The sequence below is a fragment of the Eublepharis macularius genome, chromosome 6, assembly GCF_028583425.1.
Source record: "Eublepharis macularius isolate TG4126 chromosome 6, MPM_Emac_v1.0, whole genome shotgun sequence".
Classification (NCBI taxonomy): domain Eukaryota; kingdom Metazoa; phylum Chordata; class Lepidosauria; order Squamata; family Eublepharidae; genus Eublepharis; species Eublepharis macularius.
The window spans coordinates 110,321,457-110,341,143 of record NC_072795.1 but is presented as its reverse complement, the minus strand read 5'-3'; the positions used below and the strand labels follow the sequence as shown (position 1 = coordinate 110,341,143).

General features: G+C 42.1%; 1 protein-coding gene across 1 annotated transcript in view; it reads right to left on the bottom strand.

Annotated features, from left to right (window-relative positions):
• MICU1 (mitochondrial calcium uptake 1) overlaps positions 1-19,687 on the bottom strand; it is a 171,185-nt gene that overhangs the window by 104,529 nt on the left and 46,969 nt on the right. Inside the window, exons 3-4 of the mRNA XM_054983650.1 lie at positions 19,093-19,276; positions 8,774-8,936 (exon numbers count right to left, since the gene is read on the bottom strand). Of these exons, the coding sequence (XP_054839625.1) occupies positions 8,774-8,936; positions 19,093-19,276 (347 nt within the window). The remainder of the gene's footprint in view (positions 1-8,773; positions 8,937-19,092; positions 19,277-19,687) is intronic.

Genomic DNA, 19,687 nt, shown 5'->3' with positions numbered 1-19,687 from the left:
TGTGAACTGTCAGAGAAATAGCTGACTCACCCTATGCTCTATGTTAAAGGGCACAACAGCCTTTACACATGTGCAAGTGAGTTTATATTCTGACAAAAAGCCTCCTCAAAACCTTATTAAATAAATTTGCCTGGCTACTGTTGGCTTGGATCTGACAAGATCCAAGCCAACCTACCTGACAAGGCTTTTAGAATAATACATGATAAAGTATCATAAATTGCTTTGTACCTTGAGAAATGCTATGGAAGTGAGGAATTGCACATAGCCTGTCAAGAAGGTTCTTAAGAACATTTTTCACAAAACCTACTTCTGCCAAAAACATAGTCTTTAAAACATGCACATATAGCATACTAAATAAATGTATCAGTCTGAAATTTCCACTGAAATGAATTACGAGATACTTTCATCTTCTTTACAACAGGAAAAAAAACTGCTGTGGAATATCTGAGCTACTCCTCAGAAATGCCTCAGATGATATCAAAACGTAAAAAAGAGAAACTGCTGGGCAATAAGATTCTGTCAGAAGGTTACTAAAAACTCATCAGATAGTAACCCAGGTTGCTAACAAAACAGGGTTGCACTTACTTGTAACTGCTGTTTGTCGAGCGTCTTCTGTATAAGCACACATTGGGACTGTGCATGCTCAGACCAGGCACACTCAGAAGAGATTTTTCTAGCTCTTAAAATCTGTAAGGGGGCGCTCAGCCTCTAATGAGCATATGCAGAGGTTTTGGTTGTTAGGCAGAGTGCCCCCACTTTCCTCAGTTCTCCTGAGCCACCAGAGTAACAAAAGATACAGGCAAAAATTTGCGCTCACAGAGGGGCAGGAGGGAGGAAATGTGTGCCTGCACAGAGGACACACGATGAACAAAATAGTCACAGGTAAGTGCAACACTGTTTTCATTGTCGTTCTTCTGTGCAGTCCCACACTGGAAGTATAGCAAGCTAATCACCAATGGAGGAGTGTTGGGTTATGATTTAATTATGATTATGATAATGATTAGCAGAGGAGAGCATTGCACAGCAGATAAAGAATCACAGAGACACGTGTGTTCAGCTTCTAAAATAATGTTTACTACATAAAGGATAAGATAATAAAGGTTACATTAGTGATAAAATAAAGAAGAGCTAACTAGCTTCTACATCCTTACATGCTGGAGGTAACTGTGCAACAGAATAGTGGGCAATGGCGTCCTGGACAAAGGAAAGAATGTTAATTGCCCCCAATAAACCTGGTCAGCCAATAATCAATCCTAGATTTGTTCGTTAGGCATGCAACTCCCCTTTGCCCTGGCGGGAACAGTTACTCGACTTCTAACTGGTCTCATGCTAACTCATTATGCTTAGCTAAACACAAACAGATTAACCCTTTCATGACAGAAGAGAATGACACTTGTAAGATTCCCAACAAGGAGGTTGTGAGTGGATCAGCCAAACGGTGACTGGCATACAGCTGACTCTCTTCTGGCATTCATGTTGATGGAATAATGCTTGATAAAGGAGTCAGCCAAGGATCACATGGCAACTTGCAGGATGTCTCGAAGAGGAACTCCTTGCAGGAATGCTGCTGCTGAAGCTTGTGCCCTAGTTGAGAGTGCTCTGATCAGCAAAGGGCATAGGACCCCAGCCCCGTTGCAACAGAGTTTAATGGCTGCTACTATCCATCTTGATAAAGTCTGGGAAGAAGTTGAGAATCCCTTGCGACGTCCAAAATAACACACAAAAAGTTATCTGGATTTATGAATATCTTTTGTTCTATGTAAATAGTACAATAAAGCTCTTTTTACATCCAATGTACGTAGGGTATGTTCTGCATTGGAAGTAGGATTGCAAAAAACACAGGTAGAGTAACCCTCTGCTGTCAGTGAAATTTTGACACCACCTTGGGAAGGAATTCAAGGCTGGTATGTAATATGACTTTCTCCAGAAAAAAACTGAATAAAGGGAAGGTCAACCTGAAGGGCTGTGATTTCCCCCACCCGATGTCTGGTTGAAGAAATGGCAACTAGGAGTGCTACTTTCCAAGATAATAGGAAGAGTGGGCAGCAGCCCATCGGTTCAAAGGGTGGTGGTAACATGAGTTGAGAAAGAACTAAAGGAAGGCTCTATTGAGGGACTGGTGGAGTTCTCGATAAAAAAGTATTGAAGATACCATTAAGAAATTGTTTAGAAATGTAATGGAAGAAAACTGTCTTGCCATCAACCTTCTCATGAAAGGCTGAAATAGTAGCCAGGTGTACTTTAATAGAAGAAACAAGGCAGTTGGTGGCAGTTCTTTTTCAAGAAGCAAAACATGGCAAGAAGAGGGGATTTAACACTTTGCTGACCCACCTGATCCCACCATCCTTCTTTTCTACCAGGAAATACCTAGAATAAAACACATAAAGGGAAGAATCAGACTGAACTCTTTGAATGGCTCCTTTAGCCAATAAACCTGTAATGGCTTCCTTGAGTGCAGGGGAGCAGGGTCCCAAACTGGAAGGAGGTATAGGCAATGGTGGAAACTCAGAAAAACACAATCAATAACCTTGTCTAACTATAGATAGGACCCAAGAGTCCTTGATGACAGAGTCCCATATTGGAGCAAAGGGACACAATCTATCCAAACAGAACACAGAAGTGTCTGATCCAACACTAGTTAGTCAGAACAAAGATTTGTGTCCTTGAGGAGCAGGCTTGGGAGAAGATCTGGTCCTCGGAACAGAAGGAGATGGTTCAGTGTGGGCTGGTGGCTCTTTCGCAGCAGATGACTTTACTGCCAGTTTGTCTAAGCCAGAGAGTACTTTCTCCCATAGTGCCACTTTAAGCAGAGAAGCTCTGTCACTTCTGGTTTTTGGCATGAACCTTTGGCAGTGCCTATACCCCCACACATTGACAGAGAAGACAAAGATCATGTTCATCAGTGTCAGGCATCTTCTTTTTGCATTGTGTAGACTTACTGAATAATGAGACATAATGAAGCAAAAAAGGATCCCAGAACAGAGAAGAGTAGGAGAAGAAGGAGAAAACAGAGTTGCACTTATTGTAACTGCTGTTCATTGACGTCTTCTGGGCAGGCAGACATGGGACTGCGCATGCGCAGGCCTGCCAATTGGTAGATTTTTCTAGCTAAGTCCACTAGGGGGCACTCGCCTCCCAGTGCGCATGAGCGAGCCTTCTCACTGAAACGGCACTGGGAGGCAGTGTCCCCAACCCTCCAGTTCTCCTGAGCTGCCGGTTCCACACAGGTAAGTAATGAAGAACACAGAAGGGTAGGAGGGAGGATATGTGTGCCTGCACTGAAGACGTCAATGAACAGCAGTTACGGTAAGTGAAACTCTGTTTTCATTGTCTGTCTTCTGTGCAGTCCCACAAGGGAGACTCACAAGCTTCTTACCTGGAGGTGGGAGTGATCTTGTGGAGTGAGCCCATACCTCCAGGGGGCACAGAAGGTTAGTCATATGGTAACATTGCCTAATGGAGATTGAAGACCAATTGGCAGACCTGCACATGCACAGTCCCATGTGGGACTCACAGAAGATGGACAATGAAGAAGCTAGGAAGAACCTTTCTTGTTGGCGGCAAAAGAAGAACTGAAGGAAGTGGGGCACTCTGCCTCACAATCTGTGTTTTCAGAGGGAAAACCTCTGCACATGTGCAGTAGAGGCTGAGCACCATCTTACAGATTTTAAAAGCTAGAAAAATCGCTCCATGCCTGGCCTGTGTATGCATAGACCCAATGTGGAACTGCTCAGAAGAACAATGACAAACCAATATTTACTAAAAATGAAGAGCCTCCCACAGATCTTTATTTCCCATAAAGATTCTTCTATGCCGACTGCCACATTTACTTTCATCCCTGGCACAAGGCCTGCACCTCAAGGAGGCTTGCAGCTTACCTATTCCTCTACAGTGGCTGTTTCAAGGTAGGGAAAACATGCCCACCACACTTTCCTGAAACACAGGGTAGGTGCCACATTGAAGAACAGTGCTCAGAAGACCCACATGTGACTCCCGAATGACTCAGTAAGTTTCAATCAACTAGATAATGTATATAAAGCACTTTGAACATTCTAAAGTGCCATATAAATGCTAACAAATAGTACCTAACAGCCTAACTCTAGCTGTGACAATTCCTAGTGTTCCAAAAGAAGAAGGATGAGCAGATGATGGATGTGGCCAGGAGTGCCGTTTACCACTTTGACTGGTTAGCTAGCTGTGGCCTTTCCTGGGCAGAAAGGCTGCTGGGATGCATGCTCAAGTTACGTACAGATTAGATTACTGCAATGAACTATACATGGGGCTGCCATTGAAGACTGTCCAGAAGCTACAGTTGGTACAGAACGCTGCAGCCAAAATGTTCACCAGAGTGTGCTATAAGAAACATATTACTTGAGTTTTAGCCCATCTACATAGGCGTCAAATTTGTTCCCGGGCACAACATGGGACCAACATACTGGAAGGATTGCCTACTCCATTATGATCCTACCTGACCACTAAGATCATCTTTGGAAGCCCTGCTTCAGGTGAACCCATCTTCTGAGATTAGGCAGGTGACAACCTAGAAGAGGGCCTTCTTGGTTGTGGCAACAAAACTCTGGAGATCTCTCCCCAGGGAGATTTGTCTGTCCCTTCTATTGCCATCTACCATCAAGTGAAGACTTTGTTGTTTCATCTGGCATTCCCTCAGTGATTCCTCCTTCCTGCCCAATGTTTTAATTGGGTTTTTTTGTCTTAATATGTACTTAATTGTGGTTTAAATTATTTTAATGAGGTGTTGTTCTTTTGGTTGGTTTTAATGGTTTTAAACATTTGATTTTGTTATGTACACTTTAATTTGTTAGCTGCCTTATAAGAGCAAAAAGGTAGGATATACATTTTGTAAATTTAAAAAAATCCCTTTTTCTTCTCCATAACTGATCAGAATTGAGGGTCATTTCACATGTTATATAAGAAACATGCTTATGCCACTAAGTATACATGTAATTGGGAGCCACAGACAATACAAACTTTGGTGAGTTTAGTGGCACCTTAAAGTTTAACAAAAATTTATATCAGCCTAAGCTTTCATGACCTAGAGCATCCTCTTTCAGATACAGTGTAGTGGTTCCTCACAGGCAGACCTTGTATGCAACAGATACATAAGGTTGACAAATGCTTACTGTTACTTTCACATGTTCAGGTACACAACAATGTATGGTCTGAAGAGTCCCAAAGATCTTTCTTCTCTTTATACAAGTCTATTAACTAGTTTTAAAACACCCACAGAATACTTCTAAGTTTATTTTTTTTGCAGCGAATGGGCACATTAAAGCATTTTAATTTTTGTTTAATGATTATCTTGGCAAACATCATAAATTTGCAGAGATTAGTGACTAAAATCCACCATAAATGTACATTTTTATCTCTGTTTATAAAAGAGAAAGATTTCCAGTCATAACTCAGGACTTAGCTGTAAGCTAAACCACAATTAAAATTATGAGCAGAACACTCATACACATAAGCCCTTTACTTCTCGTACACTGAACCCTGTCTGTAGGTAGGAATTCGTTTGTTATTATAGCTGTACTATGTTTTTATTACGGCTGCTCCACCACAGCATGTAAAAGCCACATGAATACTCTGAAGGCAGCCGTTGAAGCAGTGGGTTAAACATCCTCAAAGCTACCTTTCAAGGAAACGAGCAGCTACTTGCTGAAATGCAGGGAAGAAGAGAACACCATCTCACCTGCCTAAGCTGAGTACAAGCTAGCCTTCCCCAGATACATGGAATGCAAACCAAGACTCTCCACCTTCAGAGAAGGGAGAAATAGCAACAGAGTATGAACTCTCATTTCAACGCAGACGAGACATAAAGAAATGCTGAACCGTCTAGCCCATATGATCTACATCTGCATAGCCATCCACCTTACTCACTTTTCACAGGGCCTTACATCCACACTCAGCTATTTTCAGGCTTAGGTGAAACCTAATGCCAATAAAATTCAAGTTATTTTGACTACAGTGGTGGATGGACCCAAGCAAACAATAGAAATAAACTGGAGGACTGGGAGGAATCACAGGCTCAGAGGGTCATAAACAAATTGAGAATTCTTTCTCCCATGACTCCCAAAAGATTACTGAGCTCTAGGGATGTTAACCTGATCTTGAATCTCAAGAGTCTAACACTACAGCACAGGATAAAAGAATTTTTACCATCTTTTCCCTCTACTGTGTGGGAATGCCAGCGTGTGTGTGTACAACTCAACTCAAGCGGACCAATTTCCCCTCTTCTAGACCCCCACCTTGCTTTTCTGGATAGACTATCAACTTCCTTCAACATTCTATACCTTTTGTAGAGTATTAAAAGCATGCTCAGTCCTTATCCCAGATTTTTTGCAGGGGGTATCTGTGCTACTGCTGATGCTTTTAATTTATGAAGTAGTTATTCATACTTATAGGCACACTATACAAACCAATAAAAGACAACTTAACATGAGCTGTCACCCTTAAAAAATTAACGGAATCAAAGCAGTTAAACCAGCAAAGGAAGATGACAGATTTGATTGAGAGAGACTGAGCTCACTGTAAATTCATTTACACTCATTCGTCTGTGCAATGAGAGCTCTTGCGTGCAAGGAGATCTCTTGAAGTCCTTGATGGGTTGGATTTTCTGTTAGTCAACAGCACAGTGTCTGTATTTAATCACCAGAGATGGTAAAAACCACTTGGGCAGGCATTTTGCAGTGGGAAAATGGTGGGTCAGCAAAGTGTTAAATCCCCTGTTCCTGCCATGTTTTGCTTCTTGAAAAAGAAGTCTCAGCAGACACTGCTTGGGGGAAAAAGAGGTGTGTGTGTCTGAAAATGATCATGTAACTAAATGGAATGCATATTTCGGTCCTAACAGTGGCAAGGCCTGTTCTCTGCTCTTCTCCCGTCACAGGATGCCATGGCACACAAAGGCTGCATGCATTCAGGGGGCTCCCCCTTCCCTTGCTACAAAAGGGAACCACGGCAGCAGTTTTATAGCGTTCAAAAATCGTATCTCTTTGTGATATGACTTTTTTGTTTTCCACGACTTTCCTCTCTCCCCAATGTTCTAACTGTTGTTTTTAATCTTTAGTATTTATTTTAAATTCTGGTTTTAAATTATTTTCATTATGCATTCATGTGTTGTTTTTGATAGACGTTAAGTTGTTTTAATCTGCATGTTTTAAATTTGAGAGCCGCCTTGGTGGCCCTGTGAGGGCAGAAAAGCAGGGTAAAAAAACCCTGCAAACAAATAAGCATTGTTGTAAGCCAGGTCACTGCAGAGGGAAGGGCTGAGGGTAGGTGAGGGTGGCTTGCTTAAGACCACATTGAAGGAGACGGGAAATGGGGTCTCCTTACTTCACAGGTCAATCTGTTAGCCCCCAGGCTAGAATACTTGCACACACAATTTAACATAAGGATGAATCCTATGAAGGACCAGTGTTGAAAAAAAAATGTTTAGGCTACAGGAGGCCGAGATTCAAAACCCAGCTCAGACCAATTTCTCAAGGTCAAGTCAGCTTCTCTCTCTCTCTCTAACCTTCTTTACAGGGTACTTAGCAGGACCATGCAAGAACTGTGAAGCCCATTATACATCTTGTACTAATGATTAATTGCAACCTTCATTTCTAATAAAGGCCCAGATCAAGTAGCAGCCTGCGCTCGGATGCTAAGTGACAAATTTGATGCCACAGCCTTTCCAACAAGGCAAGAGAGGGCTGGCAAGGAAAACTCTCCTGCTGCAAAAGCTTCCTTTCAGAACAGGGAACATATTTACGGCTGCTGTTTGCCAACTGCCAAGGATTCTATAAGGTGGCACCTGTCTCTCTTTACAAGTTATGCTATTTTCAGCTGTATGAGCAACTCAGCTATTATGATTTTGAAAAGCAGGTGGGGACATCAAGGTTGGGCAGACAGGCCATCTCATAGTTATTAGGTACCTTTCCCCCAAGAAAAACAAAGGCCAAAGCTTAAACATCTTCTGGAAGCGCTGCAAGAATTTTTTTTGTTGAAGTTGCCGGTAAGTATTCTCGGCTAAGGAGGGCTGGGGGGGGGGGGGGCGGGTCTAGCCATTATTTATAATGCCAGGGCTTTATTGCTTTTATTTCTTACCCAACAGCTCCCTGGGGGTAGAGATGGCTATTAATAAACAAAATAGAATTTTAAAATGTATATCATCATTGATAAAACTCTGTCAGCTGACACTTCAAGGTGTTGAGATTTTTGGAAAACAATAACACATATATATGTTGAATCAGACTGACAGGATAGAATGCATTCTCATTTGGCAGCATCGTAACGAACTGCAGTAGATCAGCTATCACTTATCTTCATCTCAGTTGTACGAGGTTTTTGGTTATATAATCAATCTAACAAACTGGACTTGCATGTATCGTAAAGTCAAATGCCTTTACAACAATTACAGTTCTCACACTTAAAGTATTTCAAAAGCTTATGTGAATTTAAATCTTTCCAGTGACCTATTCACCATTTCTAATTTAAAAGTTATCGCATATGCAAACAAGATCAGTTTGTTAGCCGCCACTCCAATAAATAGGTGGGGTATGGCTCAGCGGAAGAGCTTCTGACAGTCCGTGTAGACAACACTGACCTTGGCTGACAAATGGCCTGACTCCGTATAAGGCAGCATCATTTTCTCAAGCATGCAATATTTAACAAGTAAATTTAGTGGGTCAATCTAAGCTTTTAGACAGAAAACAACAACAAATAATTGCCTTTGGTACAAGAGACTTGTGTGTGCAAAGTGTTTACAAAAATTACTTACTTTCTGGTTGTTTCTCATTTGGAGTTATAGAACGCACAAAATCTTGTGGAGTCATAAAGACTTCTGACTCTCCATGCTCATTTATGACTTTCAAAGTAGCAAAATATCGGAAGATTTTGTCTGGAGTGGAGTAGGCTCGGATTCGGTTTTCATACTCCATCACCTGAAAGAAATATGCAAAGTGAAATTCCCCCCAAGCCAATCAGTGTTGTTTTGACAGACATTCCATATACAGCTTTTCAAAACGCAATCAATCAATATGTTTACCATGTACAGAAAGGAAAATTACTTCTACTACTATTAAATATCATCTCTTCTGCATACTGGGATTTCTATACTCCACTGGGATTTCAATGCTCCAGTTTTCTTTGTAGTCATTTACCATCATTATAGTCTCTGGAAGCTCCAAAAGATGCTAATTACTATAAGACAGTTCAGAATACATCAATTTAACAGTCCCAGTAAGGTATTTTCTTTAACTACTAGCTAAAGTCCATAATTATGACAGGCAGGGTATATGTGGAGGGAGGATCTCTGTATTCCTAGGACTCTGGAGATGTGTCACACCTGAGTAGTCTGATCAAGGATGCATTGTGCATATATACCCCACAAAGAATCCCTGTTAGTGGGTCGATTACTCACCGGTTTGGGGCAAGCGGGGAAAAGTTTTGCCAGTTCTGCCACAAAGTACTTAAGTATGGTATTTTACTTTTCCTCACTAGAGCAAATGGCTTTACTTTATTTACATATAAGCAAATAAAGGCATGAACTTATTGCTGGGGTCGTGGATATACGTGATCCATAACTCCAGTGTCTAGGAGAATTATCATGCTTAGCCCCCTCCATACACACACATCAGTGTAACTCAGAAGCACAATGTTTAACCCTATATATTTGGTACAGGCTTAACAGGTATTAACTTAGCATTTATACCAGCAGATGTTGCCATTCTTACAACAAACCCTATAAAGGTAGCTCAGCATTATTACCCTCATATTTCAGATGGAGGGGGGGACTTCCCCAGCAAGTTTGTGACTCATGGGAAATTTGAACCAGATACTTAAAGAGGTGTCAGCTCTTAATTAATCATCTCCCAACCACCACTGAACACAACTGCACTTTTAATCTCTATCACATCTTAGTTTGCACCATTACCTTATAAGCATTTATTAAAGGGGCAGGGTGGTTGGTGTTTGAATGTTTTATGGGAAGAGGGTGGGGAAGATATTCAAACAGATCATCAGAAGACTTCCTCTCATCAATAGTACGTTTCAAAAGATCTCCATTCAACGCACATCGCAGTAGAGCAAAACAACCTGAAGTTTTAGCTTATGTCAGCTTCCTAACTGCTGCATTCCTAATAAGCTGCAGTTTAAGGTCAGAGAAAAAGGAAGTGAGCAGTGAAACACTTATCCACCCCCACCCCCACTCCCACCCCTAATTTACCATGGATCACAAAAGCTGACATGGCAGTTTCAGGAGCTGAAGCTCTCTGTAGCTTGAGTGCAGCTGCTGCTTAAAAACAACTAATTCTACTAGATGTTTAATACACACTTATGTAATAGATTAAGAGTGTTGCTGAAGCCTGGGTAAAATACCTTCCTGTTATAAACTTTTGAGAATCACCATTAAACTTTGAACATTTATAGTACAGCCCTCTATGGAGCTTGGTCTTCTTTTGCCTTGCGCCTGTCCTCCAGGCCTCGGGCTGTCAGCCATTCCCTGTGGCATCTAAGCTGAGCTTCCATCGGAGCTTTCTGCTCTGAGGGTTCTGGAGGTGGGTTCCTTAGCACTCCTCCTCTTTGACCTTGACCTCTGCTCATGGGCTACTGGGTTTTTCGCCCAGCAGCCATGGCTGGCTGCATTTCCTTGAAATGCTGCCTGACATCATTGCTCCTGATGGGAGCGTATGTCAGTGTTTCAACTTCTGTAGGACTGGCCACCACAGTATCCTCCACTGAGGATTCACCAGGCCCAACTCTGACAAACACAAAAACAGAACTGGACAAATCAGAGAACAGTGTCAGAACTAAACTACAGAGTTGGGAGTAATCTGGACTATGGAATATCACACAAGACAAGTTTCAAAACCTTTTCTTTCAGGACTTTATAGCAAATAATAATATGCATGTTGATACCTGGATGGCCGCGGGTAGCCTGATCTCATCAGATCCAGAAACTAAGCAGGGTCGGTCCTGGTTAGTATTTGGATGGGGGACCACCAAGGAAGTCCAGAGTTGCTATACAGAAGCAGGCAATGGCATTCTCTCTGTATTCATCTCTTGCCTGGAAAATCCTATGGGGTCAACTAAAGTCAGTTGCACCTAGACAGCACATCATACACACACACATACACACACACACACACACACACACACAGCAGAAAAACCTTTGTCCACTGGCGCTGAAAGAAGAATACTTTCTTACCTTGCTGTACATTTGAAGAGAGATGAATTTTCCTTCTGAAACAATTTGATTTGGTACATTTTCCAGAGAATTCTGTCTTCATGAGAAGACAAGATTCTCTGGAATACTAAATAATGCTAGGAAAAGTAGAAGGCAGTAAGAAAAGAGGAAGACCTAAAACGAGATGGCTGGACTCAATAAAAGAAGCTATGTCCCGAGATTGCGAGATCTGAGCAAGTCTGTTAATGATAGGACATTTTGGAGGTCTTTCATTCATAGGGTCGCCATAGGTTGGAGGCAACTTGACGGCACATAAAACACACACACACACACACACACACACACACACACACACACACACACACAGAGTCATTTTACAAGTGACTGTAAGAAATCAGAACAGATCTTGTCTCCACATCTGAAACTGTCTAATCTGGCTGAGGAACATCAGGCATTTTCATAATTATGTCACAAAAAGAACCGTTATTATACATATAAAGTACACTAGAGGGTCTGTATAGTCCGCTCCTTTCAGGAGCACTCTAGTGTGCAACTATTACCAGGGGTGTGTGATACAGATTTCTGATCCAGCTTTTATAGCCAGATTTATGTTGATGTAGCAAAATCCAGCTGTGCTGGATCAGATCAGAGAATCCCGGATCAGATCCAGGAAGCTGAATCAAGGCAGACAGATGAATCTGGCAACCACAGTTTCAGCCTGTTGGCTGGCTCCTTCCCGGGCTTTATGAGGCTTTCTATCAGCAGAACGTGAAGAAGAGCGGGAAGTGAGGCAGGAGGAAGTGAGGTACGGAAGGGGAGTACATGGCCAATCGGTGCAGAAATGCTCCTTGTCAAGTCAATGGGGACTCTTGAATAGGAAAGAGCCTTTTTCAAACTGCCTATAAGTAGTTAAAGAAGGAGGCTTAGCAAAGAGCAGACTCCATTTTGTTTGGATCTGAGATTGTGAGAGACTGTAGTTACCGGCTGCTCTAGCTTGCTCTGCTTAAAGATGGTATCTGAAATAACCTTAGGGATCTTAGGGCCAAGCTACAAGTGACGAATGACATAGGTTGGAAACTTGTCAGCTTCCCTCAAGTTTTGATGGGAAATGTAGGCATCCTGGTCTTGCAGCTTGGCTCTCCAACTGCTGTCCAATGGACTTTTCAACTGTCACTTGTCCAACATTCCGCCAAGCTGCCTACATTTCCCATCAAAACTTGAGGGAAGCTGACAAGTGTCCAACCTGTGTCATTCGTCACTTGTAGTTTGGCCCTATGTGTATGCTATGCCTTGGATTCCTGAATTTATTTACCTGATCTGCTGCCTGGTCTTGCTGCCTGCCTGAGGAGGACCACCTACTTCATCTGGTTCTCAACTCCTTTAAGTCTCTTTTTCCTCTTGTTTTGGGGGGAAGGTGTTGGATGGCCTTGGGTTGGGTTGGGGAAGGAGCAGTTTTCTAAGCTTCAAGCTAAGTTATTAATTACTTTTAATTAATTGGTGTTGGGGATACTTTGCTTTATCATGTTAACTTGTTAAGTGTTCGTTGTTTGCTGTCTGTTCTTGTGTGTAATGTTAACTTTCTTCATTGCAGGGGTGGAAGGGAACAGGATGGCCAGAGATAAAGGGATAGTGCAACTGCAGCTCTGTCTCAAGGCTCCTCTGAGCCACGGAGAGTGGCAGTGTAGGCTGCAGAGAGCAGACTGCAGAGACTACCTAAATTTCCCCAAATCACCCCTCCTTCTCACTTTTTGAGGCCCAGAAGAAACATCTTATACTAAGTTACAACTGTGTTTGCTTGCCATTGCCTTGTGTTTGGTGGTTCTGGAGCTGTGCTGCTGATTATGGGGGCACATGCTTGATTCTGTTCTGTGGTGTTCTCCATGCCCCCTGGGTTCTGCCTGGCTTCTTTTGGGCTTGCAACAGTGTCTGTTGTTTCAGTCTGGTTTGTGTGGAATCTGCTGGTTTGACATGAATCTCTGGTTTGATGCTGGTCCCCTTGCTTCACTTTGGTTCTGGAGGGATTCCACTCCCTTGCTTCAGTTTGGTTTTGTTGGTCTTTTTCAGTGTTGAGCTTGCATTTGGGACTGTGCCTTTGGCCAGCAGCTGCCTTTTCCTTCTGTGTTTTTGACTGAGAGCCAGCCTGGAATTTTTTCTCACCATAAGAAACAATGGAGAGTGGTTGGGAACCCCAGGGTCCAATTTTCCTGAAATTTTGGGTGTCTTTAGCACACAGTCAGGAGTAGGTTCCTTGCAAATTTGATGGTTTGCGCTTGAAAAATGCCCACCCTCAGCCCCAAGGGCGTAGACTTTCCAATTTCCCAGGGGGGAGGGCTGGGGCTGGGCCAGTGGCATTGCTATATCAGGTTCTTAAAAGAACCGGGTCCCAGTAACATCATAGGCTTTTGCTTTGGCTAATCAGCAGAGTTATACAGGTCCTGTCAAGGAAGAGGATTATGATGATAAAAGAACTGGGGCCCAGTGACATATACATAGTTTACACCTATACCCAGCCCTATGGAGAGTTTTCCCCATAAGGAATAATGGTCGAATAAATTCAGAGTTCTGTAATTTTGCCAAACTGGATTAGAGAATTTTACCTGAATTTCAGAGGTACCGAATTTTATTAGCTTCCCTGAAACCTGGACCTGGATAAACTGAATTTTTTGGGGTGCACACTCCTAACTGTTACTTGAATGCAAATAAATCCTTGGCCACGCTGTCAGAACAGCAAGGCTAAAATAGAGGGGACCAAAATACAGATCACCCCCTAGCTGCTTTGCCAATCTTCAAGGGACCTACCCTGAGTTTGGGATATTTACCTCCCTTGTCTTCTGTGTTAAGAGTTCTCTCAGGAGTTTTGGAAAGGTTAACGTACAATCAGTAATTTATCCAGCATAAGGTTCCAAGAAGTGAAAACAGCTTGCAATAATACATCATTTCAGCTTTGTTTTTATCTCAACCCAGAGTAATATTTGATTGTAGGATTAAACAGAGGATAACAAGAGATAACAAAACAGAGGATAAAAAGAGATAACAAAATATCAAAATAAAATATAAGATACAGATTAAACTCCCTAAATCCAGACTTGGATAGAATGGCTATTAAGGCAGTGCTAAATTTTAATCACTGAGATCAGTAAGGGTACGATCCACCTAGCTTGCAACACTGGACCCACTTCTTATTTTCTTTTATATGTTTAGGTGTTACATTGTGCATGCATGAGCGTGCACACGTGTCTTTACTTTTTTTAATCTTTAAGAGAAAAAAATGAGGGCAGTATTGATACAATTCTGTAGCTAGGACAAGACCAAGGGATAAAGCACACAGGTTTGACTAAACCTAGAGACTCTCTGTAAAGGTTTGATACGGTTTAATTTCCTCAGCATATTTAGTTTCGGGCTAATCAAATGCACTTCTAAGAGATTTACATACTTCCTATTTAGACTTTTCAATTAAAACAGGGTTAAAGAGGGAAAGATTTCCTTCACTCATGTGTTACTTCAGTTTAAAAAAACAGACTCTCACTGGAATGCACACCTGATTGCTTTATATGTGGCTGACTGCCTGTCTCCCTAGCTGGGTGGTCTTGTTGGCAACTGATGAAGGGAGCTTTGACTATCTTTTTTTTTGCAAGTTTTTTTTTATTTTTTTAATTACTAGTCCTACAAAAGGGAAAAAATAGGGACAGGGAGAAGGGGAAGAAACAACACATAACAACACAAACACTACATCTACAAGTAATGCATTCCCTTCATACTGCAATTATTTAACATTAGAACTTCGTAAAATGCTGTTAGATTGGTAGATCTTATAAAATACAAACTACAATCAGGATTAGGTCTTCTTCCCCCCTCTGGGTCTCGGTCGCAATTCTCTCTGAACAGCTACAGTCACTGTGCTCGTTCCCTCCTCCCCTCCCCCTTCAGGCTTGAAATCCTCTTCTTGTTGCTGAAAATCTTGATGTTTACACACAAAGTCCCTTAGCTGATCTTCTGATGTTATCTTGTGAGGTTGATCTTTGTAGCTAAACCAAATACCTTCCGGAAATAACCATTTGTACTTTATTTCACGTTTCCTCAGAAGAGCTGCAAACCTTTTATATTTAAATCTTCTTTTCCGAGCTAAAAATGGAACGTCCTTCAATATCTTAACCTTATTGCCCAGAAAGTCCAAGTCTGCATTGTATGAATTATATAGGATGGTGTCCCGGATCTTCTTTTATGTGAAAAGTCTATAATAATCTCGCACGGCAGCTGACGCTTCGTTGCATATTTTGAAGAAGCCCGACGGACTTCCAAAATGGCGCTTTTTAACTCTTCTTTAGTTGCCTTCGCGGGTATCGCCAAAAGTTCCGACACCAAATCCTTTAAATTCCCATTTTCCTCCTCCTTCACATTCTGGATCCGCAATATTGTCTGCGCACGGTCCACTTGCAACCCGATCAGTTGGTTCTCCAACAGCTTTAAGTCTTTATTTGATGCCCTCATGAGTGCTGCGTTTTCCCGAGCAGACTTTTCCACACACACCCCCCGCTGCTTCCTTAATGGTTTTCACTTCACTCTCAATTAAGCCAACCCTTTGATCAGTTTCGTTTAACTTGTCAACAAAGGGCTTTATTGCTTCGACGACAGACCGCTTTACTAGCTCTTCCAGAGACTCTCCTTTCCCCTGCAAAGCAGCCGAGATAGATTTGCCCATAGCGGGGCTCTGCTTTTTCGTCGCCATCTTAGGGGGGGAATCCACCAGCCAAGTTTTGAAACTCAGTGAGGGGGAAGAAATCCGAGCCTTCTTAGCTTCAAATCCCACCAATCCTTTGCATACACTTGTAGTAACAGAAGGGATTCGCTACTTACAGGTTTTCACCTTAGATCTGCTTTTTGCCGTTCTCCATGGCCCGGCAGCACACGAAGTGCTGCGCAAGTCTGCCGGCCTCCATGGGAGCAAACGGGCAATTTACCCCCCCCATCGATTTCGGGGGGGTTCTTCCCATCGCGCTCCGGACCCTGACACCCTCACTGGGAGTCTTGGGGGCTAACCTTTGCAGGTCAGCCGCCCGGTCAGGCTGCTCGGGCGCTTCCTCCCGGACCTGTGGAGAGGAGCGTCCGACACGGCCGAGAAAACGAAACCGAATCCGGGAGCTTTGACTATCAAAGTTTTTTTTCTGCAGCACAGCTTGCCTATATGCCAACATATGTATGAAAAACATTTTCCATTGTATCTGCAGCAGGCACAGCAAGAAGAAGAGCTTACCAAGTTAAAGCCCATCCCACAAGCTGGTGATTGGTATAAGTAACACTTTGGAAAGACAGACTTATCATTATAATCCTCTTCCTTGACAGCACCTGTGTAACTCTGCTGATTGGACAAAGCAAAAGCCCCCCCCCCCCGCCCAAGCCATGTAACAAAATCCTTTTATTAGGACCAACCATGGTAACACAACACAGTGTACATGGTTTTGTATCATTTTGGTTTGTTAAAAAAAAAGTTATTACATTGTTTTCATCTTGAGACTTGAGTTTGAACCAATGCAGCTACCTGCAATCTCCTTCTACTTTGAGAAAATCTAAATCCAGATGTTGGAGGGATTTGTCAACTGGAAGAAAACGATCTTTGGAAAGGAACAAACTTAAGGGATTTCCCAACAACACAAGGTAATATTACCCAGTTTGGCTTCCAGTGACACTTTATACCTTGTGTACCAATTAAAATTAATCTCCAGTATTGTTAATGCAGTGACTACCATGTTCTGGCTCTGTCACCCACTTTTTAAAAGATTGTGTTCTGTCTGGTGTTAAAGCATTTGATCAACTGCTGGCTATTTTTATTAAGATGATTCTTTGGTTTTGCTTTTTCCCAGAAGGCCAACAGTAACACCTGCCACCAGCATCATTCTAAATATGAACACCTGCTCAGTCTTTTCATATAAAGCCTTGGCCTGTTACAACTTTTTTCCTACTCCCCTTTTTAAAAAAAGTCCAGTTCTGAAGAACAAGAACTGGAAAGTTTGCAGTCTGATTTGTGTCATGTTGGCTTGGTAGTAACAAAAGGTATGGCATGACTTGGTCTTTGCTTTCAGCCAATGCAGCTACCTGTGATCACACCTCTCTAGGGGCTTTCTCCTCACTAACCTTCCTCCAAGCCAAACAGCCAGGCACCACAACAACCAACAGATTCAAATGTTTTCTAATATTACAAAAGTCACAGTTCTTCCAATTCCGACCAAAGAACAGGGTAGAGCCAGATTGGGTTACGAATAATTATCATTTTACTACATGTTCCTAGAAAACACAGTAAGATCAAAGAAAAATGTGTAACAAGCCACCTGTAGTGGCCACATATAAGTGAAACAGAAGCAAATAGTCCCAAGTACTGCAGAGCATATACCAAAATACAATAAAAACAGGGGGATTCTCCAACTAGTACCCATACAAAAGAAAAGCCATGTTTTTCTTAGGCACTGCAGAAGAGTCCTTGCATGGGATAGACACACTTATTTGAAAAAAAGTAGTTCTAATAACATTGACATTTCACTTTATTCATCATCAAGACCTTTAGCCACAAGTGCATTCTCTGAATCACTTTTCCATTCTTTAGCTCTACCTATGTAGCTTAAGCACTGTTTTGCAAACAAATAGCCTGTTTCTGAACTCTCCAAATACAAGCACAGCTCAAGGATTTGACAAAGAACTATTATATTCTAGCTTCCTTTTATACCAATTCTTTCTCCAGCATGGCTTGCATGTCCGCCTTGATTTACTAGGCTGTTTGTAATTGCCTTCTTTAACAGTACCAAGACAAGACTGGCTTCTAAGCCCTAAAGCTTAAGCAGAACGCATCTGCCCACACCTGCCTTTTTAATACAACCATAAAACAGTTTACCATAGATTGTTCTGCATATAAATTAGTCTACATAGATTAGTGTATGTAGATTGCCAGGACAGTCAAGAAGCTTCTCTGCCTCAGCAACTGCACACTTGCTGGCTAGGATCCCAAAGAACCACACAATTAATTGTGTATGCGCAAAACAGCTTTCAATGTGTGCTCCTCAATCAGCAGCACATCACACCCACCCACCAACATGGCAGGACTCATTGAACCTAAGAGTAGTTTCAAGTACGTGGTATGACAGGAGAATCCACTACTCCTCAAGTCAAACACTCCCCTCTTCTGGATGGAGGGGAGACAGCTTTTGCAAATTAGGTTAAGAACCTGATGGTACTTATGGATCCAGCTTTGCTGTTTGAAAAAGCAGGTTGGTTAATGTTCAACTGGTTGAGAATGTGGCACAGCAGTTACGGTTGAAGCTGTCTGACAGGAGCACCCCCTGCATATTTTAAAATTACGCTTGTTTGATCACTACCTTTGGACGGTTTCCACCCTGCAAGGTTACTAACTTGGCACCCATCAGAGCTCATTCCACCACAAAGGCTCCAGCTTTATTATTAATGAAGCTCCACAAGGACATGTGTGTGTAAGGGGGGGGGGTCTCCATTGAACTGTTTGTATGGCACTGTTAGGCTGTTTGATTTGTGAGAGTATTGGGGAACTGAGATACAGGGATTTTGTGGGTTTTTTTAAAAAATGGGTTTCATGGATCATATTGTGTTTTAGTTAAATAAATTATAAGCTGCAAGGAAAGGTGGATGGATCAATATGCCACCAAATCTCAAGCCATCTTTTGGACTCCACCATTGTTTTCTATTATGTCTTCAGTTGTTTTCACTGTCACAGAACATCTACAACAGGATATAGTTTTCTATTCATATCTGCCCTAACAGGGCCTTGAGAATGGACAGGATCTCAGAAGAATGTACACAGCTTAAACTTTTAAACCTGTTTCAGCGACCCAAGTATATATGTCCTTTCACCATTTAAACTGCTGCAGATTAACAAAGGCAACCAAGATATATACTTTACGGTCCCGGAATCCAGAACGCTTCTTCTTCTTCCCTTCTGCTGGAGCATCCTCACTGCTTGACTCTACGGCACTCCTGTCGTCACACTCTTCATTCACCGCTTCTTCTCTGTTCTTTACCTTCTCGCCAGGTTCTGCTCGTATGTCATGTTTCACTGATGATGATGCTTCTGCATTGGCTCTGTGATAAAACATGAAGACAACATGAGCCATCAAGTTCCTCCTCTCATTTCAAATTCCCATTAGGAAATTTGTTTATGGACACTTATATTCTACTGGAAGTTCCCAAAGCAATTAGTGCTATTTGGATCCTTCTGCAGAGAAGGAGAAACTTCTACAAGCATTTCCACCAGTACTGTCAGTGGGCTACCTTTTAAAGCAAAAAACGTGGCTCTGTTAACAACTTAACTACAATTAACATGACAACCACCCACCAAAATAACAGCATTTACTTCAACTTGTGCCCAGTTTCTGACACTTTACAATTTTTTATTTTGAGCTCCAACGTACCTTTATTCATGTACTTCTTAGGATGTACTAAGTACCCAAATTGAACTACAAAATACCTGACATCAGTTATGAAAAATGAAAT